Here is a 24933-nt window from a genome sequence, read left to right as displayed (position 1 = left end):
ACACAAGAGCCCTTATAGAGTCCTTTGCAGTTTCTCCATCAGTTGGAGAAAAGAACAGAGGCCAACCATAGAATATTGAGAAGCAAAGCCTGATCTTTATTGAACTGTTTCAACAGGGTGCCCCCTTCACACGCAGGAAAGGAGGAGGACCCAGAACCCAGGTGTGCCCGCCCCTATAGAGACATTTTAAATTGCCTGCCCTGGAGTCCAAGACCACCCCCAGAAACATCATACATACATCACAGAAAGGGGTGGTCTACAACAGAAATCTGAGTGCGTTGTTTACCTCCTGTATGGCAGGTTACCTGTTAATGCTCACTTGACTGGATACGCTGGGGAGCCTGGCCAGTCTTTTGTAATGACAAATACTTCGTTCCTGAGCCAGGTCACAGGGTCACACCCTATTCATACACAGACATACCCTTAAGACAGGATTTGTGAATGAAAAGGCAACGGGGAGGATTTTCCATTTTCCTTCGACCTTGCAGAGAAATCATTTGGTCAGATTGGGAGTCAAAATGGTTTCCGGGCTGTTTTCCTGTGCTGCTTCAGACATGTGGTTTATATGTTTATGTGCATCTTTGCTTGGTACATTTATGAGCATTTATTATATATACGTATATAAGACCTTAATTTTTTATTTCAGCCTTAACATACCTACCCCACAAATTTCCAGCTTTTGACTCCCCTCCCTTCTTTCTCAGCTTTGCAAAAGGTACCCGGGCTTCATGAGAGTCGCTCTTTCAGAACCCCAGCCGGAAAGGAGGTAACGTTCGTTTTTTGAACCCACACCCAAAGACTTCCTGCACGTTGCTTGTGTGTCTGTCTGTGTCATATCAGTCATAGTTCCATAGGATCCCCTGTCTGTAGAACAGCATAAGAAGGTCAGAAGAGCTTGCAGGATCAGGCCAAAGGGCGCCCATCTAGGCCAGCCACCTGCTCTCGCAGGATTCGAACACAGGATCAACACTCTCGCCTCCTGCGGTTTCCAGTAACTGGAACCCAGAAGCATTCCTGCCTTCCAGCTGTGGAGGCAGAGCCATTGTGGCTAAGAGCCATCGACAGCCCTCTCGATAGAATTTGTCCAGTCCTTCAGGCGTGTGGCATCAAGTTGGTTTTTTTGCTAGAACCACTAACTGCAGCTGGGTAACTCTCAGAGATTAAAAAGGAATACAGATCCTCCCCGCTGCTCCAAGCTTTCTCCATTCTGGCAATATACGGAAGGCGTTGTGGGGGGAGTCATTTAAGTTGGTGCCGTTGTTAAATAGTTGGGAGTCAGAAATCCTTCCTGATCTGCTTACATCCCTGGGAGATCCACTGGTCCTCCTCCGCCTGCTCTCTAGAGGGTGGGGGGAAGAATTCCCCTATTTTCAAATCTCTGCGGAGCCGTAAGCCTTAACTGAGTGGCTGTGAACAACTTACTCATCATTTCTGCCCTTTATAAGAGGTTCTTCTGCTAAGCAATTGCAGATCCGCTTTTAAACAGCGCAGAATGTTCCTTTGTCCGGCCGGAACTACCATGCCAGCAATTTGGCAGCCGAGAAGTCCTTTCTACAGAGAAAAGCAAGGCAGTTGCTGCATCTCAGCATCTAGTCTACCTTGCAGGGCCGTTGTGTGGCTGAAACGAGAGACCCCTTTGTGAACTGGCTTGGAGGAAAGGCAGGGTGTGTGTGTGTCAGGCTTGTGTGTGTTCATGTGCCTGCGAGGGGGAGAGGGTGTTTGAAAAGCCGGGCAGCCGAACACCTTTCTCCTTTTCAGGTTTTTCCGAAGAGGCTGGGTGACCTTTGACCGCAGCGTCAACATCAAGGAGATCTGCTGGAACCTCCAGAACATTCGGGTAAATGGGCGATTCCCAAAGGGGGCAGGAGGCAGGGGGATTCCCTAGGGGACCCTAAGAGGCGAGGGGGCAGTGGGGAGGGCACTGGAGGTGCAAAACGACTGTCAAATTTTGAGAAGCTCGTATCCCTGGAATCAAGTTCATCTGTTTTGTTGGTGAACTGAATCGTTTTAACTGGGTTTTGAATGAACTCTGCTGTGGCATTCCCAAAGCAAGGAAGGATTGGACTCTGATGAATAAAATACACACGAGGCTTGACCAGCAAGACTCTGGGAGGAGTGGTTATAATAATAATTCCTGTCCACCCCTTGGCCCAGGTCGTTTTATTCACAAAAGAACTTTTTACACAGTGTACATAAGAACCAATCAGATTTCCCCTGAGCATTTCAAAATCCCACGTGGGGACAAAGTTAAACTACAAAAACTAATAATTTAAGCATGCATACTTCTGGGGTAAATAAAACAGAACTAAAAAGGAAGAATGCATTCAGCAACCCCGGTGGTCATAAACAGGAAGGAAGGAAGGGTAGAATTTACCATCTCTTTGTGAACACACTTCCTGGCCCTTAAGATCTATCTAAAGATTAACAAATCACATCAAAGAAACTGCCTACTATCTTTTATGACCCAGGATGCCTGATGAAGCAACTGGCCTGTGTTTCAGAATGCCTGTCAGGCGTAGAAAATGGCCAGAAACGCAGAGGCTTGTGGGATTTGATCAGAAATTATTGTCAATGAACCGAACCCAGTCAACGCCATGCTTTCATAGCGGACACAATGGCTTGATGCATATTTTATAATTCCTCATAGTAATCCCACCTGACCACTACAGACTACAACTCCCTTCATCCCTGAACTCTGGCCTTTCTAGCTAGGGGTGATGGGAGTTGTAGTTCAACAACATTGGGGGCCCACAGGTTGAGAAAGGCTGTCCTAGAGGGACCCTAAGAGGCGAGGGGGCAGTGGGGAGGGCACTGGAGGTGCAAAACGACCAATCAAATTTTGAGAAGCTCGTATCCCTGGAATCAAGTTCATCTGTTTTGTTGATGAACTGAATTGTTTTAACTGGATTTTGAATGAAATCTGCAGTTAATCTTTCCTGTTTTGAACTGTATCACGTTGTTATCTTCTTGAAAAGGCCGTGCAAACCACTTTTCTGAATACAGTGGACACTCGAGTTGTGAATATGATCCATGTGGGATGCACGTTCGCAACCTGCAGCGTTCGCAACCAGCGTCTGCGCACGCACGGGTTGCAATTCGGCGCTTTGACGCATGTGCGACCGCCAAAACCTGGAAGTGACCCGTTCCGGTACTCCCGGGTTTCGGCAGTCCGCAACCCAAAAAAATGCAACCTGAAGCATCTGTAACCCGATGTATGACTGTAATGCTTTTTGTAGGGGGCAGTGGGGGGTGATGAAGCAGAGGCGAGGATGGCCCCCAAATGTTTGGGAACTGCGAGAGACCAATCCCACCTCATCCTCCTCTTAAATTGTATATCCCGATCTGTAGGGGTTTTCCCCCCTGGGGTAGAGAGGATAAACAATGCCTGTGTGCCGTGCTATTATTAAAATGTGATGCCTGGACACAGCTGCCTGCCAGGAGCGGGGAGGGTGTCCCTCCCTGTTTCAGCAAGGTTTGGGGAGCTGTTCTGGCGTTGACCCTGCCCTCCGCCCTCTCCCCAGCTGCGGGAATGCGAACTGAGCCCCGGCGTCAACCGTGACCTGACCCGGCGCGTCAGGAACGTCAACGGCATCACGCAGCACAAGCAGATCCTGCGCAACGACATCAAGCTGGCGGCCAAGCTGATCCAGACGATGGATGACCGCACCCAGCTGTGGGGGGCCGGGGAGGCCCGCCCTGCCTCTGAAGTCTCGGTCAGTTCGGGGACTGGGGTGGGGGGACTGTCTGGGAGGCGCCCGCGGCCCTTGGGTTTTTCTGCCCTTCGGATTTCTCTGTGCCTCTTCAGATGGCCCAGTGGATTGAGCCTGCTGTACGTGAAAACCAGAAACTTACCGTATTTTTCGCTACGTAAGATGCACTTTTTCCCTCCTAAAAAGTAAGGGGAAATGTGTCTGCATCTTATGGAGTGAATGCAGGCAGGAAGCTCTGCTCAGCGCTCCCTTTAAAGAGCCGCGCGGAGCGTGTGTGTGGCTCTTGCTGGCTTTTCTGGGAGGTGGGAGAAGGGACTGACGGGCTGCCCTCTGTCCCTTCCCACACCTCCCAGAAAAGCCAGCAAGAGCCTCTTCAGGCTCTGCTCAGCGCTCCCTTGTAGAAGAAGAAGAGTTTGGATTTGATATCCCGCCTTTCACTCCCTTTAAGGAGTCTCAAAGCGGCTAACATTCTCCTTTCCCTTCCTGCCCCACAACAAACACTCTGTGAGGTGAGTGGGGCTGAGAGAGTTCAGAGAGAAGTGTGACTGGCCCAAGGTCACCCAGCAGCTGCATGTGGAGGAGCGGAGACGTGAACCCGGTTCCCCAGATTACGAGGCTACCGCTCTTAACCACTGCACCACACTGGCTCTCTTTTTAAGGGCTCCCTTTTGTCCCTCCTGCCACTTTGCTGGGAAGCCAGTAGAAGAGGCGCTGCGCAGCTATCGCTCTTTCTCTGCTGGCTTCTCATCAAAGCGGGAGGAGGGACGGAAGGGTTTAAAGCAGGGATGCCCAAACATTTTTCAAAGAGGGCCAGATTTGATGGAAGTGAACATGCATGAGGGCCGACCAAAGTTGAGCTTTTTTAAAGGATTTTTTTAGGATTGAAGAGCTTTTTGGGGGATGACCCTTTTAAAGGATTTGATAGCAATAAATGAATGAACTGCCACAGGGGCCTGATAAAACCGGCCAGAGGGCCAAATTGGGCCCCAAAGCAGACTTTGGATATGCCTGCCTTAAGAACTAGCACAAAATAACCCATATATAAAACACAGTACTTGGACAAGGCTCCGCCGTTCTCCTCCACGGGCATCGCGCCGCCGCTTCCGAGTCGCGCCGGGTTTCGAATGCCTCACGGCGCTTCCAGCGGAGTGGGCGGGGGAGGAGGGGAAGAAACCGCGCGCTTTCCAAATATCGCGAGATAAAAGCGGCGGCTTCGCGGGAAACTGCCGAGATAACAAATCCCTAGACTGGCAGCTACACGGGCCACATGACGAGGTCTGGCGGGCCGGATTCGGCCCGCAGGCCTTGTGTTTGACACCCGTGGTTTAAAGCAAGAAAACCAAGAGCAAAACATGCTCTGCACAGAATTCTTTTCCCCTTGCTTTCCCCCTCAAAAAACTAGGTGCATCTTATGGTCTGGTGCGTCTTATGGAGTGAAAAATACAGTAGCTGCAATGCCTGCCTTGCCGGGGTTGGACTAGATGACCCCTGGAGGTCCCTTCCAGTTCTATGACTCCATGAAAACGGCTCACCTCGGAAGCCGGTTCTTAGCTGAATGTCTACATATGATGCAGGAAGTCGCCTATGTTCTTATCGCACTTTCCCTGAGCTAGTGTTCCTCCCGCTGCTTTGGACTACACTTCCCATCAGCTTCAGCTAGCATGGCTGATGGGAGTTACAATATGATACGATAATCTTTATTGCCATTGTCCCATACAGAACAATGAAATTGAAAAATCTACATAAGACATTCAAAAACCAACAAGCCTGCTATCCCAGGCTGGTTAGCCCCCCAAAAACTCTGATACCCAATTTTTAAATACAATATAATCCCATAGAGACTCCTTACACTGCGTTTAAAACCAAAATCGCAGTTGGGTAGAAACTGTTTCTCAGGCGGCTAGTCCTAGTCTTTATAACCCTGTAACCTTCTTCCAGAAGGCAGAAGCTGAAAGAGATCATTTCCGGGGTGCGCACTATCCTGCGCTATCTCTGCAGCTTTCTTATGGCACCTGGAAGCGGAGATTTGATCCGACGTGTGAAGAGCGCACCCAATTATTCTCTCTGCAGTTTTTACAACCCTGGACAGCATTGCCTTCTCCCTGGCCGTGCAGCTCCCAAACCACACACACAGACCATAGGTTAATACACTCTCTCCACAGTACAATGGTAAAATGCCACCAACAGGTCGTTTGAGAGATTGTTTTTCTGGAGGATTCTCAGAAAATATAACCTCTGCTGTGCTCTCTTCATCGGGTCTTTGCTGTTTTCTCTCCAGGTTAGGTCATCTCTCAACTCCATTCCCAGAAATTGAAACACCAGGACCTGTTCCACGCACTTCCCAGTTGTAGGGAGTTGTAGTCTAAAGCAGCTGGTGGGCACCAGCTCAGGGGAAGTCTGCCCATAGAGAAACACAGTGGCTCAACCGATGGGTCGTTGGTTTTTAACAGAGTTGGACCCATAGCCGTCGGAAGGAAGGCTTGGCCTTCTGTCTTTTAGAGAGGCACTTACTCTTGGGAGCAAAGCTCACAGCGCTCTCTCTCTCTCTCTCTCTCTCTCTCCCCCTGCCACCCCAGAGCTTGCCTTCCCAGAACCCCATCCTGAAGAACATCACGGACTACCTGATAGAAGAGGTCAGCGCCGAGGAGGAGGAGCTGCTGGGCAAAAGCGGGGAGCCCTCCGAAGAGCCCCCCAAGGAAGGGAACCCCGCTGAGCTCAACGTGGAGAGGGATGAGAAGCTTGTCAAGGTGACTCTTGCGTGAGAGCGGCTCGGTTTGAGGATGGGGGAGGTTGGAGGACTAGAGCTTTAGTTTTTGGGAAGCTGGGGACCTAGGAAGCTGCCTCCGGCCAAGTCAGACCATCAGGGTCCGTCCAACTCAGTGCTGTCTTACACACTGGCCAATGTGAGTTTCAATAGTGGGAGTGGTCCCTACTCGCAAATCAATAATCAATAGTAACAAAAACTGATCCATTCAAAGGTATGTCTTCTGACAAGGATTACAAACTGAAATAGAGATTACAAACTCTAACAGAGATTACAAACTTAAACTCATAAAGATATCTATAACACAATAATTTGTTACAGAATTAGAGATAAGAGCTTATGAGTAGAGATAAATTTATATTAGTCCATAGTCTGATTTGACGTGAAGGTCTTAGTTTCAACCATAGAGTAGAAGTCAGAAATCAATTATGGATTAGAAGCCATTACAGGGCCCTGTTTCGATGTATTCACCTTCATCAGCTGAAAGTATCAAATATTACATGAAAATACATTTAAATTCTAAATTATCATAAATTATAAAACAGTATTATATAACATTTGGTTCCTTACCTAATTTTTAAAGGGTCGTTTAAGTTTGAAGACTTTCAGATAAATATATCCTGTTATTTTCTACATTTCTCAGGGATAATAACTGAAAACAATCAATATTAATAATAATCACATGTATTGAATCAAATTAAAAACTCTAAGGCAGCAAATAATCATATGATTCCTCACCTACGTGTGGGTAGATCAACATGTATCTTGAGCTTTCCTGTGTGTTTTCAATTTGGAAGTGAGCCTGTTACCTTTTATATGCACTTAGAGGGGCAGATGAGATCCCTAGATCTTCTCAAAGGCATAGAGTTCTAAAGTTCAGAGGACAGCTGGAGCTTAATTTGAGGTCTTAAAGAAATGATGTATAATCCTGGTAGCTATTCAGACCCATAGGGGTCATGGTCTTAAGTTAAATGGATGTACCGGGCTTCTTTTGTAATAACAGTCTATTGATATCTCTCCGATTGAATGAGTCCACTCTAGGTTTCCAGATAATGAAAAATACAAAATCATCTTCCTGGTGTTTCTGTTGTATGTAGTGTTCTACTAACAAGGCTTCTAATATTTTATTGTGGATTCGTGAGCAATGTTCATTTATGCGTAATTTTATCGGTCTGGTACTCTTTCCAACGTGCAGCTTCTTGCACGGACACATCCATACATATACTCAGTTCTTGGTATTACAATTACTAAAATGTTGAGTCTGGAACTTGAAACCAGTCTATTCATTGACAAATTCCTTTACTTTGGAGTGCATATTTACAGATATTGCAATTTCCGCATCTGTGATGCCCCTTTAATGTTTCTGCTGGGTACAATTCCAGAGATCCATAAACTCCAGGGGCTGCTGTGAGCTCGGCCTCCCCCTCCACCCCCGGTGGGCTTCCCTTGCAGACCCCCCACCCACCCAGGGCCAACTTCCTTACTTCCTTCCCTCCAGGTGCTTGACAAGCTACTTCTGTACCTGCGCATCGTCCACTCGGTCGACTACTACAACAATTCGGAGTACGTCAACGAGGACGAGATGCCCAACCGCTGCGGGATCATCCACGTGCGGGGGCCCATCCCCCCCAACCGGGTCACCCATGGAGAAGGTGGGCGGCATGTGTGTGTGTGAGAGAGAGAATCATCATCATCACTTTTAACTTGTGTACCGTCTTTCTATCTTACAATACCCCAAGGCGGTTTACAAGCTGAAGAAACAAAGAATGCACACTTTATAACAATCTAACACAATGCAAAAATGTGCTAATAAAACATAACTTTAAAATAAGCAGCCTACATCAAATAAAGTAACATTCAACAATCGCTAGAATAGTATGGAATAATCATATCAGCATATAAAAATTAAACAGAGATCCACTCTTAACAATTACAATACAGTGGTACCTCGGGTTAAGAACTTAATTCATTCCGGAGGTCCGTTCTTAACCTGAAACTGTTCTTAACCTGAAGCACCACTTTAGCTAATGGGGCCTCTCACTGCTGCTGCTGCGCCGCCGCTGCACAATTTCTGTTCTCATCCTGAAGCAAAGTTCTTAACCTGAGGTACAATTTCTGGGTTAGCGGAGTCTGTAACCTGAAGCGTCTGTAACCTGAAGCATCTGTAACCCGAGGTTACCACTGTAAATAATTTCTAAACTACAATCGATAAAACAGCAGCATGCCACAGAGCATAAAATAATACGATACAAATTGCGAAGCAGGGACTGGAGGGTGGAGCAAGGCAGGTGGAAGGAGGCCTTGCCTGATGAAGTCTCTCCCTTCACAGTTCTTCCTCCAGGCACAGCTCCCTTACGATAATACAGTGGTACCTCGGGTTACATATGCTTCAGGTTACATACGCTTCAGGTTACAGACTCCGCTAACCCAGAAACAGTGCTTCAGGTTAAGAACTTTGGCATCTGCCTTATTGCAGGGCAGATTTGGGAGTAAACCATAGGCGGAATGAGTCTGCCCCTGCGGCTTGATGGAGGTAGAAACTGTCTCTCATGTCTTGTTATGCTGCCGTTTCTACGGGGATAGACGCTCGGTATTTATTACCCCTGCTGTGCAAAAATCTCCAAATGAATCCAAACTTCAGTGTCTAAAATCCCTGGTAGAGGACAAGGATCCTGAGATCACGTTAAGGATAGCCAAATCCTGTGCGATTGCCATAAAACATAGGGAACCAGCTGTGCTATCATAAGGATTAAGATTTTAAATGATAATTTTAGGTTATATGTTACTGACTGTTTTAATATATATATATATATATTTAACTGTTGCTATATCTGTATTGTCCCTGTTATACCTAATTGCAAATTCAAATGTATCCCTGTCGTGTTTTATGACTTCCTTGATATTGTATGTGGGTTGGAACTGGTCTGTGACCAAAATAATAAAATTCAATTCAGCTCTTTTGTTGGAATCCTGCTTGCAGGTTTCCCACAGATATTTGGTTGACCACTGTGGTAACAGGATGTTGAAAAGATAGGCCATTGGCAGGTCTGTTCCTGTGTGCTTTATCGCTTAGTGGCCGGTGAGGATACTAAATGCAAGATGAAAAATTTCCTGGGTTTTCTTTAATGCCCCTTCTCCCTTGCACTACTTAATCTTCTGCCCTGCTATGGAGCAACACACTAATAATAATAATAATTATTATAATTATAATTATAATTATAATTATAATTTATTATTTATACCCTGCCCATCTGGCTGGGTTTCCCCAGCCACTCTGGGCGGCTTCCAACAGAACGCTAAAATACAATTACCTATTAAGCATTAAAAGCTTCTCTAAACAGGGCTACCTTCAGATGCCTTCTAAAAGTCTGGTAGTTGTTGTTCTCTTTGACATCTGGTGGGAGGGCGTTCCACAGGGCGGGCACCACCACCGAGAAGGCCCTCTGCCTGGTTCCCTGTAACTTGGCTTCCCGTAGCGAGGGAACTGCCAGAAGGCCCTCGGCACTGGACCTTGGTGAGGATAACCATCTCTGCTTCTGGGAAGAAAGAGAGTCATTTGGGTGAGGAGACCAGGGACTGGTACCCAGAACTCCTGGTTCCTCAGCTCACTTCAGTACTATAAGAGTTGACTTTCAAATGGCCTATCCAATTCAGCATCCTTGTTCTCTCGGAGGCCCCACGAGCTCACTTTGCCCTCCCTTTGCAGTGTCTGACTGGCAGAAGACCTTTGAGGAGAAGCTGACCCCTTTGTTCAGCGCCCGGGAGTTCCTCTCAGAGGAGGAGGCCCAGAAGATGGGCAAGAAGGACCCCGAGCAGGAGGTGGAAAAGTTCGTCACGGCCAACACCCAGGAGCTGGGGAAGGACAAGTGGTTGTGCCCCCTCAGCGGGAAGAAGTTCAAGGTGAGCCCGGTTTCCCAGCTCCAAGTCTGACCGAGGGGAAGGCCACGCTCCCTGATGCACATGCACAAACGCCCCTCTCCTCCTTCTCCAGACCACCAGCTTAACACGAGCCTGCAGCATGATGCAGCAGCAAAAAAGGCTCGTGCTATTCCAGGCTGCATCAACAGAAGTCTAGCGTCCCAATCAAGGGAAGTCATAGTGCCGCTGTATTCTGCCTTGGTCAGACCCCACCTGGAGTCCTGTGTCCAGTTCTGGGTGCCAGAATTTAAGGAGGTTATTGATAATAATAAAAATAATAAAATTATATTTATATCCCGCCTTCCCCAGCCAAAGCCGGGCTCAGAGCGGCTAACAACAATAAAAGTAACACGACATTCTAAAATCAGTTCATTCTCAAATCAATTCAAAATCAAATTGATGGCAGCCACCGGGCTAGAGTTCTGTGAGGATTACCAAAGGAGGGGGTCAGACTGTGCCCTGGCCAAAGGCCTGGTGGAACAGCTCTGTCTTGCAGGCCCTGTGGAAAGATGTCAAGTCCCGCAGGGCCCTGGTCTCTTGTGGCAGAGTGTTCCACCAGATTGGGGCCACAGCCGAAAAAGCCCTGGCTCTGGTTGAGGCCAGCCTAACCTCCCTGTGGCCCGGGACCTCCAAGGTGTTTTTGTTTGAAGACTTTAAGGTCCTCCATGGGACATACCAGAAGATGCGGTCCTGTAGGTATGAGGGTCCTAGGCCATTTAAAGGTTAAAGGTTAAAACCAGCACCTTGAACCTGATCCTGTACTCCACCGGGAGCCAGTGCAGCTGGTATAGCACCGGGTGAATGTGATCCCGTGGCAAGGACCCTGTAAGGAGTCTTGCTGCGGCATTCTGCACCCGCTGGAGTTTCTGGGTCAGTCTCAAGGGCAGCCCCACGTAGAGCGAGTTACAATGGAAACTGGAAGATGTGCAGAGGAGGGCGACTGAGATGATCAAGGGTCTGGAAAGCCTTGGGAAGAAGGAGTGGGGATGTTTAGCCTGGAAAATAGGAGACTGAGAGGGAAATGAGAGCCTTTCTCATCAAATACCTGAAGGCTGATGCACGAGAAATGGAGCTGATGCACGAGAAATGGAGCAGGCTGCTGAACCAAAGGACTCCGATTGCACGAAGGGAGATATTCTGATTTAACCTTAGCAAGCACTTTCTGACAGTGAGAGATGTTTCACAGTGGAACGGACTCCCTCGGAAGGGAGGCTTATAAAGAGAAGTTGGGTGGCCACCTGCCAGGGTTTCTTCAGGTGCGATTCCTGCATTGGGGTTGGACTAGATGACGCTCAGGGACTCCCTTTCGGACTCCCCGATTCCATCGCTCTCGTTCTTCTCTCAGGGCCCAGAGTTTGTGCGCAAGCACATCTTCAACAAGCATGCGGAGAAGATCGAGGAGGTGAAGAAGGAGGTGTCCTTCTTCAACAACTTCCTCATGGACGCCAAGAGGCCTGCACTGCCCGAGCTCAAGCCCAACCAGCCGCCAGGACAAGGTAAGGAAGAGAGGGACAGGCAGAACCAGGGGACTCAGCAAATGCACAGGGCGCAGGGGTCCTTTTCAGAAGAGAACACACTCAGATCGTGCTTGTTTCCCACAATATTTTTATATTGGGAGAGGTCACTCCAGGGTTCCTAATGCAGCAAAAACAACACAGGAGGCAGCAGTTACGAGTTGCCGGTTTCTGCAGCCACAGCAGGCGCTGCGATTCTCCAGCTGTTTGGCTTCACCTCCGGAGGCACACTCCGTTGTCTCTCGAGACAGATGTGTTGCCACTGACAATGTACCGTATTTTTCGCTCCATAAGACGCACCTGAGCATAAGACACACCTAGTTTTTAGAGGAGTAAAGGGGGAAAGCCCCATTTTGGGGGGGTCAGCTGACAGTTGTGCAGCTTCTTTTGCAAAGGGGAAAAGCCCCCTTTTTTGAGGATCAGCTCAAAGCTGTTGAGCTTACTTTGCAAAGGGAAAAAAATCCTGTTTTTATGGGGTTCAACTCACAGTTCTGCAACTTCTTTAGGAAAGGAAAGGGAGCCATTTCCACAGTTTCCAGACAGATAATCTAATCAGCCAGTCACATGTCGCTGGGGAAAGAAGCAGCCTCCGTCTGCAGAACATTCAACAATGGTGGCCTGGGCAAGGCGGCAGAAAGGGAACCAGCGATCAGCCACACATTCGCGCCATAAGACGCACAGACATTTCCCCTTACTTTTTAGGAGGGAAAAAGTGCGTCTTATGGAGCGAAAAATATGGTGTTTATTCCTATATTCGGAAGGAAAAACCTCAAAGCGGTTTAAAAACCACAGTGAGAGCAAGGTGCTGGACTACGGGGGGGGGGGCCTGGCCTGACGCAGCGGCTCTCTTCCTCTCCCCAAGCGTCCCTTCCGCTTCTCTCCCGCAGCAACCACAGCGCTTTCCCTCTTCCTCTTGCAGGCTTGGCTCCAGGGCTTCCCTACCCTCCACAGGCCCCCCAGGGATTGTTGCCCTACGGACAGCCCCGCCTGCCCATCCTGGGATACGGAGGTACGTAAAAGCTCCTGGCGCAGCCCTGGCGAGGCCTCCCCACAAGGGGGCACCGGGGAGCAAGCAGCGCTGTTGCCCCGGGAGCAGGCTTTGTCCAGGGGAGTCATGCTATTCCACAGGCAATGACGGCTGTCTTCTGGGATGGCTTTACAAGAGGACTGGACGAATTCGTGTAGGGGAGGGCTATTCACAGCTACGGGCTGCAATGGCTCCTATCTGCTTCCATGCTCAGAGGCAGCGGTGCTGCTGACTACCAGTTTTTGGAAACCTCGAGAGCGGAGAGTGGCTCTTGGGTTCGAATCCTGATTGTGGGTTTCTCATTGGGGCAAATGGTTGGCCCCTGGGAGGATAGGATGGTGGACTAGTTGTTCCACCTGGCCTTTGGCTTAGAATCAATTTGACTCCCCCCCTTTCTTTTTTCCTTTCTCCTCCTGTGATGAGGCTGCATTTTAATGTTTTAACGTTATATTTTAATCTTGTTTTTTAAGTTGTATTTCAATCAACTTGTTTTTATTATTGGTTGTTAGCCGCCCTGAGCCCGGTCTTGGCTGGGGAGGGCAGGGTATAAATAAAATTTTTTATTTTATTATTATTATTATTATTATTATTATTATTATTATTATTATTGGCCTGGTGCAGCCAGACTCCTCTTTCTTTCTTATGAAAAACAAACACATTAATTTTTGTTTCGGAACAAACAGTTTAATAACATGTGTACTTAAAACAGCTTTATCAACTACAACAGAAACGAAAACCCTCCCAGCACCTTCCAAAGACACCCCAATAATAACACAGTGTGTCAGTTTCTGATGATCTCCCCCCCCCCCTTTTGATCTCTCGCAGGGGGCCCTCCTTACCCGCCGACCCCATACGCCGCTGGCAGGGGGAACTACGACACCTTCCGAGGGCAGGGCGGCTACCTGAACAAACCACGCAACAGGTAGGTGTTCATGTATCTAATTCAAGCAATAGCAGAGATGGGCCGCCGCAGACCCATTGTGGAGGGGTGTGGGGCTGTGCCTTACAGGGGGGTCAGAGAGAGCGCAGCCGGGCCCCAGCGCCCCCATCTCACCCCCAATTCTCTCCGCAGGATGGTGCGAGGTGACCCACGGGCCATAGTGGAGTACCGAGACTTGGACGCCCCAGAAGACGTCGATTTCTTTTGAGCCGGGAGTCGTCCTGCCAAGTTGGGTTTCAGTTCTGCCCCCCCTCCCAGCTTTTTTTTTTTTAAAAAATGAAGCCGCTCAATCCTGCTTGCCCCCCGCCCGGCCCACCCGTGTGTTAGTCTCTCTTCCACCCGCCCAAATGCTGTGTCCTTTTATGGGTATTCATGTTAACTTTTCCAACGAGATTTCAATAAACGTCCCTGTTTGAAAACCGTTTCGAGGTGGCGTTCCTGGGTTTAGTTGGGTCGCCCATATCGCCCTTTTAATTCTGGGGTTCTGCAAAAATTGACTCCCCCCCCCTTAAGGTAGGAGTTGGCTGGGGGAGCCCTTTTTTGGCTCTGGGAGCCGAATCTCGTAAGGCCAACTTTGACGCGGGGAATGGGGGCAACCCACCTGTCCATCGTGATGTTGCCTGATTTGACGGGTCACCAGCCCCACCCCACCCCAAAATCCCTTGCGAGGGCTGTGGAGCCTGAAAAGAGGAGGGGGCTTCCAAGCTGTCCCTGAGGAAAGATCAGCTCTTGCAAAGAGCTTCTTCCTGTTAGGGTTTTATCTATCCGAGCTGCTCCAGCGAGTGGTACTGGGCAGGCAGGAAAAGATGAGCCTGTTTTGGGGGCAAGCAGGCGTCACCTCTGACAGGGACTGCCTAGCGATGGGAGGAAAACTCTGGACCTGCCTGTTGTGGTTCCTGCTTTGTGACATTTGCAGCTTGGAAGACGGGACACACAAACCCGCAGCCAAACTGAGCAGGATTTGAACCTGCGCCTGTCGATCAGGGGTTAAATCTTGCTGCTTCGGCAGCAGGGGCCCGTTCCTCACCAGGAGCAGGCACTTGCAGCAGTGCAAAATTGAACCCAGCCCCCCTCCACCATCAGGAGGGGGGGAATGGGACCAAAATGGATGATTCCTGGATTCTATCTGCTCCAAGTCCACTCTGAGGAGCGAAGGGAGGCTTCTGGGCTGTCGCAACACCACCGTTCAACCCGGGTAACTTTAAAGAACTCTGAACAAGAAGGCTATTAAACCGGCCAGCCCCTCCGTGGGGCATGGGGCGCACCCTAGACACCTGAGCCCAAACCATGAAACAGGGGTATGTACCTAATTCAAGTCCCATCCCCTTGGGGGTCGCCTAAAACTTTGGGCTCAGTCCCAGAGCTCCTTCCACACTTCCTCCATCCTCTCCATCGAGACCCCGTGGACGGTCAGGGACTCCTTGTACGCTTCGGGCTCGTCCTTGGCGACCCCCCGCACCTGGAAGCGCCCCTCATGGCGAAGGGTGATGCCGGCCGCCAAGGCCAGGAACCCCAAATACGGCTCGTCGAGAGGGAAGACGGGCAGCTGCAGGGAGACTTGGTAGAGCTCCGGGATCAAGGCTCCAGGCAGGATGGTTCCCCCCGCGATGAACGGCGGGTAGTGTTCCAGCGGGTAGAGGAGGCAGGGCACCGCGGCATCCCCCGTCCTCACGACGGGCTCCTCGTTGGCCAGGTTACCGTGGATGAAGTTGGAGGCTCTGGGGAGCTCCTTAAGGTACTGCGTCAGCTCATAGGGGTTCACAAAGATGTCGTCGTTCGCTGCAACGGCAGGACATAAGGGTTAGCGCTCGGTTTCCCGTTAGCACAGTTCCTACCACTGGGGTATTGTTTTATTTGGAATTCTTTAACATCGTACCATTCAAAGTGTTAGTGCTGACCTTGAAAGCCCTAGGTAAAGGGGTAAAGGGACCCCTGACCATTAGGTCCAGTCGTGGCCGACTCTGGGGTTGCAGCGCTCATCTCGCTTTATTGGCTGAGGGCGACGGCGTACAGCTTCTGGGTCATGTGGCCAGCAGGACTAAGCCGCTTCTGGCAAACCAGAGCAGCGCACGGAAATGCCGTTTACTTTCCTGCCGGAGTGGTACCTATTTATCTACTTTCACTTTGATGTGCTTTTGAACTGCTAGGTTGGCAGGAGCAGGGACCGAGCAACGGGAGCTCACCCCGTTGTGGGATTTGAACTGCCAACCTTCTGATCAGCAAGTCCTAGGCTCTGTGGTTTAACCCACAGCGCCACCCGTGTCCTCTTGAAAGCCCTAAACAGCCTCAAAGGCCCAGTGTACCTAAAGGACCGTCTCCACCCCCATCGTTCTGCCCGGACACTGAGGTCCAGCTCCGAGGGCCTTCTGGCGGTTCCCTCCCTGTGAGAAGTGACATCACAGGGAACCAGGCAGAGGGCCTTCTCGGTGGTGGCTCCCCCCTGTGGAACGCCCTCCCATCAGGTGTCAAGGAAATAAACAACTACCAGACTTTTAGAACACATCTGAAGGCAGCCCTGTTCAGGGAAGCTTTTAATGTTTAATAGGTTATTGTATTTTAGTTAAACATTTAGCTAAACATTTTAGTTAAACAAACATTAAAAACCTCCCTGAACAGGGCTGCCTTCAGATGTCTTCTAAATGTCAGGTAGTATTGCAGTATTTCAGATAGCCCTCCTTGCAAAACTTCTTGCAGTACTACTAGCGTAATCGGTTCATTACAATTACTTTCCAAATAGTCCGTATATTTACTAGGTTCTTGCTGTTATCTCTGGTGTCCTGCCTCGTGGCAAACCACCTACACTTCAGGGACATTCCGGGATCAAATCAGAAACCGGCTAATAATAATAATAATAATAATAATAATAATTTATTTATACCCCGCCCATCTGGCTGGGTTTCCCCAGCTACTCTGGGCGGCTTCCAACAAAACACTAAAATACAGTAACTGAAATATACTCAGATACATAACAGTAACCTATTAAACATTAAAAGCTTCCCTAAAGAGGGCCGCCTTCAGATGTCTTCTAAAAGTCTGGTAGTTGTTTATCTCTTTGACATATGAAGGGAGGGCGTTCCACAGGGAGGGCGCCACCACCGAGAAGGCCCTCTGCCTGGTTCCCTGTAGCTTTTCACAATGTTCCTCTTCTGCATCAATAACTGGATAAGGGTAAATGCACAATACCCCCAAAGGAAAAAAGGGAGTTCGTCAGTCACGCATGTGCAGAAGCACTAAATCACGCTATGCGCAGAAGCGCCGAATCGCAACCCACATGTGCCACCGGTCGCGAACGTGCCTCCTGCACGGATCGCGTTCACAACCCAAGCGTCCACCATAGTCCCTATGCTACAATTTTCAGGATTCTCCACTGAAAGAAAAGACCAAACCCCGAAAGAAACAGGTGTGTGGCCCCTCCTCACCCCCCCAACCCATAGCTGTCAACCGACCCTTATTTGGCGGGACAGTCCCTCATCCCAGCGCTGTGTCCCGCTGCTGTCCCTTCTTGATGATGTCCCTTAAATTTCCCGGGTTTCAAAGGAAGCAGCTCCTCTCCCTCCCTCCCTGCCGGCCAGGGAGGAGGGAGGCTCCAGCTGTGTTGCTTGGCTGCGTTGCTCACCCAATAAGGAGTCTGAGAACGACTGGGGGGTGGAGCCTGCATGCCTTGTGCCAATCAAATCGGCCGCCTTGCCTGGGGACTCGCCTTTGCTCAGTGCTTCCCAGCGGAGAGGCGACGGTGGTTTTCCTTGCTGCATCCCCTTTGCCGGGTTGCTGCGCTGTGGGAACCACCGCTTGAGGCTTCCTTTGGCTGCTGGCTGGGCTTTCTGCCTTTGGCTCGGAGGGGCTCAGAAGTCGAACATACATGTGCTCCGAAAATCCCTTATTTTGGCTGCTGATCCCTTATTTTCGCGGCTGCTGGTACCTTATTTTCAGCTATGCCCCAACTTCACCTGCACCCACTCACCTTTGAAGACATAGGCCACCCCCTGGCAGTGGTTGTGGACCCATTGGAGCAAGCAGCGCTCCTTCAGGGACTGGTTTCGGGGCGACTCCCCAAAGTCCCACCACAGGATGTCGCTGAACACTTGGATTTCCTGTAGCAGCGCCTGCGCCAGGCTCTCTTCGGAGGCTGTGGCCACCAGGAAGACAGGCTGGAGGAAGAAGCCGTCCATCGGCTTCTGCTGGGCCCAGGTGCGGCGCAGAGCAGCTCTCCTTTCCCAGGACGCCGGGTGCGACTTGATGGCCAGGAGGAGCAATGGGGCAGGCCAGGGGCCGCGGCACCAGGCGTCCTCAGAGACCAGCTCCCGGCAACGATATCGCTGCAGGTGCGGGTACAGGGCGAGGTGGACGCCGAGGTCCAGCTGGAAGCGGCAGCTGCCCATCTGAAGGACGACGGACCTGCGGCGGGCGAAGACGTTCTCCCAGTGGCTCAGGCCGATGTACAGGATGGCGGAGACCAGGAGCCCCACTGCGACCCCCAGGTGGAGGGTCCTTCGGAAGGGGAGTTGAGGAAGCCTGCAGAGAGCCGGGAAACCATTCTTCAATACTTAGTTTCGTGGGACCACAAGGACCTGCTATTATTATTATTATTATTATTATTATTATTATTATTATTATTGATACAACAGGAAAAGAGAAAACACAAATACCAAATTTCACACAGGAATAACCATAGACACGTAATTTTCTTAACAAACGATAAAACATAAATTGGTCTTCACACTAAAGACCCAAAATCCCGTCTATTCCATTTTTGGGGTAACTGTGCCCCTGAAGGACCAGGTGCGCAGCCTGGGAGTCATTTTGGACTCACAGCTGTCATGGAGGCACAGGTTAAATCCGTGTCCAGGGCAGGTGTCTACCAGCTCCATCTGGTGAGCAGGATGAGACCCTACCTGCCCACAGACTGTCCGTCCAGAGTGGTGCACGCTCTGGTTATCTCCCGCTTGGACTACTGCAATGCGCTCTACGTGGGGCTACCTTGGAAGGTGACCCGGAAACTACAACTAATCCAGAATGCGGCAGCTAGACTGGTGACTGGGAGCGGCCGCCGAGACCACATAACACCGGTCTTGAAAGACCTACACTGGCTCCCAGTACGTTTCCGAGCACAATTCAAAGTGTTGGTGCTGACCTTTAAAGCCCTAAACGCCCTCGGTCCAGTATACCTGAAGGAGCGTCTCCACCCCCATCATTCTGCCCGGACACTGAAGTCCAGCACCGAGGGCCTTCTGGCAGTTCCCTCACTGCGAGAAGTGAGGTTACAGGGAACCAGGCAGAGGGCCTTCTCAGTGGTGGCACCCTCCCTGTGGAACACCCTCCCACCAGATGTCAAAGAGAACAACAACTACCAGACTTTTAGAAGACATCTGAAGGCAGCCCTATTTAGGGAAGCTTTTAATGTTTGATGTATCACAGTATTTTAATATTCTTTTGGAAGCCGCCCAGAGTGGCTGAGGAAACCCAGCCAGATGGGCGGGGTATAAATAATAAATTATTATTATTATTATTATTATTATTATTATTATTATTATTATTATTATTATTATTATTATTATTATTATTTATTTTCAATTTCGTATTACTTATTGCCAATACATGCTTTTATCATAATTAAACCTTTTCTTAATATACCTTAATGCTTATAACAACCTTGCAACTATTACTGAAGTTCCTCGAATGCTGCAGCAGAGTTTAAACTACTATATTTATATTTCAGATATTCTTTGAAAACCTCCCATTTTGAGACAAATTCCTGTTTTGATTTATTCTTTGTTTTTTTCTGATAGACCGTCTAATTCGGCATATTCTGTCAGCTTTTGGATCCGATCTTGTATAGAGGGGATTTCATTACTCTTCCATTTTGCCATGATAAGATGATGATGATGATTATTATTAATTGAATTTATATACCACCCTATACCTGGGGGTCTCAGGGCTGTTCACAAAATAAAACCAAGACACCTAATAAAAAAACACACAAAATACCTTATGGAAACAAAAGCCAATAGCCACCCCCCTCGCCAAAACACCACATTTTCAAAGGGCATAGGATGTCAACCGGATCACCCTGGTTGAAAAGGAACGTGTTTGCCTGGCACTTTATTATACACCTCAACAACAACAAAATGGAAAATTAATTAAAAAAGCATTTGGGGAAGAAGGAATGCTCTTCCCAGGGATGTTTGCCTGGCGCCTCCGTTATTTATTTTTAGGCGCCAGGTGAAAACGTTCCACCGGGTCTTTTGGCTGAGGAATATTCTACAGCCGAAAAACCCAGTACTGGTCTAGGCTGCATCCACAGCTGTCCAGAACAAGGGAAGTCATAATCCTACCGTATTCTGCCCTGGTCAGACCCCACCTGGAGTCTTGTGTCCGGTTCTGGGCACCCCAATTTAAGGAGGACATGGACAAGCTGGAAGGTGGGCAGAAGAAGGCGACCGAGATGATCAAGAGCCCAGAAACTGAACCTTGTGAGGAATGGTTGAAGGAGCTGGGTATCTTTAGAGACTGAGAGGGGATGTGATGGCCAACTTCAAATATCTAAAGCGCTGTCACACGGAAAATGGAGCAAGCTTGATTTCTCCTGCTCCAGAGCGGAGGACCTGAACCAGTTGATGGAAATTGCAATAAAAGATACATTTATAAAGAAACCAGAAGGATTTCTCTTGGGTATTGTTGGAAACGATATAAATAGAAAGCAATGTAAGCTTTTTCTATATGCAGTAACAGCAGCAAGAATGTTATTGGCCCAAAAATGGAAGCAAGAAGACTTACCAACGATGGAAGAATGGAGGATGAAATTAATGGACTATGCGGAACTTGACAAACTACGGTAACGGGAAGGATCCGAAACCGGCGGGACCAGAAGTTTACCGAGGACTGGAGTAAATTTACGCAGTATTTGAAAAGTATTTGTGACAACCAGATGACGTTTGTAGGTTTGCAAGAAGTTCTGTGAGGAATAATATTAGAAATATTGCAAAAATGGAGAAGGAGATGTGATATGTTAAGAATGTAAAGGCAATATTAAGTTAGGAAATGCGTAAGAAGTGATTAAGATGGAGGATTATCAGAGGTGCTGATGGAAGTCCAATAAGAATGTATTTGTGATAAATTGTGGGGTATGCTTTATAATTTTGTATGTTAAAAACCAATAAAAATATTTTAAAAAGAAAAAAAGAAATTGCATTAAAAGAGACCGACCAATTACTGCAGCCAGTCGGGTTATAGCGAGTAATTGGTAAAATGCAGAAGAGCTAGGGGTGAACCAATGGAGGAATAAAGTGAATCATATTATAATTTTAGAATACCTGACTGTGAAGATATATAGAATGAAAGGGCTTAAGGTCAGTGAGAAAGAGGAGGATTGGTTTGAGAAGATATTGAATTATTTGAGTAGGTTTGAACAATTGGGGGCAATTAAAATGTTAAAAGTTAAATAAACCTTGTGGAGGGAGGAGAGTTAAGGTATATAGAAGTGTACATATGGTTAATTTGAATATATTATTGAATATTATTGAATATGTATATTATTGAATATGTATATTATTGAATATTTATACCCAATGTATCAACCGCCTGGGGGGTTTCACTGTTTGTGTTTTGGTGGTTGGTAAAAATTATATATATATATATATATATAGAGAGAGAGAGAGAGAGAGAGAGAGAGAGAGAGAGCGCAAATGTTAGGAAGGGATTTCTGAGGTTGTTAAATCTTTTATTGGGTTTGAAATTGCTGGCTGGCTGCCTCGCTTCAACCCGAGATTGTTTTATATACGTTTTTACTGTTGATGTTTGCATTGTTAGATTCCTTTGACGTGTTTTACGGTCCCGGGGGCAGAGGGCAGCAATGGAAACCCAGTATTAAAAACAGTTCAAAACAACTTTACAACCGCAGATATATGCACAGTCCTAGAAAGGTACATCTTGAGCGTCCAAAGCAGCGGGATGGAGAGCATTTATTTCATTGTGAAATCTCTTCCTGGGATGCACCCTGAAGAAATTTATCTCTCCATCTCACGCACATATCTGTGATTGCTTTCAGGAACCCAGTTGTTGTTTTTTAAAGTAATATTTATTAAAATTTTACAAACAATAAAGAGTTTCAAAGTTTAAACATAAAAAATAAGAACAAAGGATAACCCTAATAAGGGGGAAAAGAGCTACAAGTATACAAAAACAAAACACATGAAAAATGCAAAATAGAAAACAGTTAAATAGAAGGGGGGAAAAGAAAGAAAGAAAGAAATATTTTCATATCTTATACTTCATTTACAAGTTTCCTGACCTCCTCACAGCTCCCTTTTTGTATTCCAGTTCAGATATTTAGTTCAGCAAGTCCTTACCCTCTATCATTTATCCTTGCTCAACATCTTAACCTATTATAAATATATATTTTCCACCATTATCAATCCATATTTACATACTCTTGTTAATCTTTTTACCAATACCGCTTGTTTTCAATCCAACATCTCTTTAACATTCATTAATTTTACAGTATTTCTGCAAATAGTCTTTATAAATTTTCCCCCAATCTTCTTCCACCGACTCTTCTCCCTGGTCTCGGATTCTGCCAGTCATTTCTGCCAACAGGAACCCAGATTTCATTGCATGTGTACAAACCATCTCAAACCCAACGAGATGCGGTCAGGGGTGAGATAAAAAAATATCTGCGTAGAGGAAGGCTTCTTGAGAGAGGAAATGAAGCAGGGAACGGCTTCCCCTGATAAATCGGTTGCTTCTGCAAAGTTGCCAGAGTTAAACCAAGCCCACGACGTCCCTGCAAAGCGGTCCAGGGGCCTAACCTCTTCGTCAGACCCGCTTTGGCAAAAGCTGGGGACAGGGAAGCCCCTGCAAGAATTGCACCCCTTACTTTGTCTCTGCACCCCACTCCTGCCCCCAAAAGCCCCCCCCACTCCCCCTCTACCTACCTACCTACCTACCTACCTGCCAGCAGCAAGCAGCACCTCCCTGAACTTCAGGGCAGCCATCTTTGTTGAGGGCAGCAAACAGGGCCCAATCCTGCAAAGATCAGGCCTGGCTTGAGCCGTCGCGGTGCGTCAACATGCAAAGCCCTGGATTATCGCAATGCAGATATATCGCCAGAGGGATTTGGGGGGAGGGTGCGTGTGGTGTGATCCTGGCCCCTCAAATAGTCATTGCAATTTTTATTAGGGAAATCTCATTGAAATGGCTACGCACGACATAACCGCCAACATTTATGCAATGAAAATAGGCATGTCCTATTCAATAATAATAATGATGATGAAATAAAGAAATTAAGGTCATGCAAGATGGGGTGAGGTTTTGGAATCTGGTTTTTTGACAGAAACGGCAGCATATGACTAAATAAGGTATTGTTTGCCATCCAGAATTAGTGTTATGGAATATCTTGGGCCCGCTCACTCTAATAGAGCGGTAATGGATAAAATGACACATAATTTGATATTTCAACACAGACCAGAAACTCCACACGTTTTATGATTTAGCATTCCTTTGTGACTCATACGGCAGAAGCGTCATTTCCAAGCCAAGACTGGCAAATCTGGAGATTGTCTTGTTAATTTATTTTATTTGTAAAATAAAATATTATTTATGTGTCGTAGGAATATATTCGCAGCAGCAGCAACATAGAAATATAAAACCTTGAAAAACCTGCAATGGTCTCTATGGTGTAAGAACTTAGGGACTTTGGCTATTGCAGGAAAAAATTATGCCTAAACTGTGTGTTTCCAGTGGGATGATGGGAGTTGTAGTCTGAAAACAACTGGAGACCCAAAATTGGGAAACAGTGGTTTAGAGTGTGATAAGAATATTAAGGTCTTACATGTGTAATAAATGCAAACACGTACATAAATATATAAACCACGTGTCTGAAAACCCCACAGAAAAAGAGTCCTGAACAAAATGACCTCAATTATTTCTCTGCAAGGTCAAAGTGGAAAACCTCCCCATTGTCTTTTTCCTTCACAAATCCTGTCTTAAGGGCACATTTAAGATATGAATAGGGTGTGAACCTGTGACCTTGCTCAGGAACTAAGTATTTATCATTTCAAAAGACTGGCCAGGCTCCCCAGGATATCCAATCAAGTGACCATTAACAGGTAACCTGCCAGACAGGAGCTAAACAACGCGCTCAGATTTCTGTTGTAGACCGCCTTTTCTGTGATATAGGTATGATGTGTCTGGGGGTTGGTCTTGAGCTACACCCCTTCTGTGATGTATGTATGATGTATGGAGGGGTAGTCTTGAGCTCCAGGGCACGGAATTTAAAATGTGTATATAAGGGCGGGCACACCTTTATTCTGGGTCCTCCTCCGTCCTCCTGCGTGTGAGGGGAGCACCCTGTTGCAACAGATCAATAAATATCAGGCTTACTAGCTGCTTTGCTTCTCAAACTTCTCTGCTTGGCCTCTGCTATCTTCTCCTACCAACAGGGAACCTACGTAAGGACTCTGTACGGGCTCTTGGATACCCCATAAGGGGGAAAGGGCAGATTTTGTTTACAACAAGAGGAAGAGGAGCTTGTAAAATTATGCACAGCTTGGAGAAAGTGAATAAATGCTTTCCGTCCTCTCTCATAACTTGTGGGCAGTCCATCACTTCCCGAGGAATACAGAGAAGTGTATTTTCTAAAAGAGCAAAGCGCCTTCTCAAGGTTGGAGCTGGTCTATTTGGTTAAGCACCGAATTGCCATTGCACAGTTCCGTTTCACGCCGACCAGAAGAAGATTTACGAAACAGAGATTGAAATCCGGCTCTCTCTTTCGTCAGATTTCCATCTGCAAATATACACAGAGAGTTATTCTCTCGGACTTACTGCGAGAACTTTGGTCCCCTTGGGATATTGAGTAGTGTGTGTTGTCATTATTATTTTGGCCTTGTAAATATCATTTAAGAAGGTGTCGGATTTCTGTACATAACTGTTAATGGATTTCTGTAAATCACATACGGAGTTATTTAGTTAAAAAAGAAAAAAATTGTGAAAGAAATAATGATGGCCGACTGGGAACAGTTATGGACCACAGGTATGAAATTCACGGCATGTAATGCCTTAAGAGA

General features: G+C 47.6%; 2 protein-coding genes across 4 annotated transcripts in view; one reads left to right on the top strand and one right to left on the bottom strand.

Moving 5' to 3' along the window:
- The window catches only part of SRRT (serrate, RNA effector molecule), a 36637-nt gene extending 22345 nt beyond the window's left edge, over positions 1–14292 (top strand). For both annotated transcript variants that reach the window (XM_081167800.1, XM_081167801.1), the window contains exons 11-20: positions 705–766; positions 1759–1837; positions 3522–3713; positions 6287–6457; positions 7973–8126; positions 10181–10374; positions 11738–11888; positions 12826–12915; positions 13759–13855; positions 14006–14292. In XM_081167800.1, the coding sequence (XP_081023926.1) occupies positions 705–766; positions 1759–1837; positions 3522–3713; positions 6287–6457; positions 7973–8126; positions 10181–10374; positions 11738–11888; positions 12826–12915; positions 13759–13855; positions 14006–14081 (1266 nt within the window). In that variant the 3' untranslated portion in view covers positions 14082–14292. The remainder of the gene's footprint in view (positions 1–704; positions 767–1758; positions 1838–3521; positions 3714–6286; positions 6458–7972; positions 8127–10180; positions 10375–11737; positions 11889–12825; positions 12916–13758; positions 13856–14005) is intronic.
- LOC308572150 (acetylgalactosaminyl-O-glycosyl-glycoprotein beta-1,3-N-acetylglucosaminyltransferase-like) lies at positions 14260–23039 on the bottom strand. Of its 2 annotated transcripts, none has more exons than XM_081168086.1 (3): positions 22820–23039; positions 17835–18385; positions 14260–15652 (listed from the first exon to the last, which is right to left on the bottom strand). In XM_081168086.1, the coding sequence occupies exons 1-3, from the start codon at positions 22861–22863 to the stop codon at positions 15225–15227; spliced, it is 1023 nt and encodes a 340-aa protein (XP_081024212.1). In that variant the 5' UTR covers positions 22864–23039; the 3' UTR covers positions 14260–15224. The 2 variants fall into 2 exon arrangements, with proteins under 2 accessions (XP_081024212.1, XP_081024213.1); XM_081168087.1 differs by having other exon boundaries at positions 22816–23037.
- Positions 23040–24933: the final 1894 nt, after the last annotated feature.

The sequence above is a fragment of the Podarcis bocagei genome, assembly GCF_964188305.1.
Source record: "Podarcis bocagei genome assembly, chromosome: 13".
NCBI classification, from domain to species: domain Eukaryota; kingdom Metazoa; phylum Chordata; class Lepidosauria; order Squamata; family Lacertidae; genus Podarcis; species Podarcis bocagei.
Note: the sequence above shows the minus strand (reverse complement) of the source record. Positions and strands in the feature narration are given on the sequence as shown.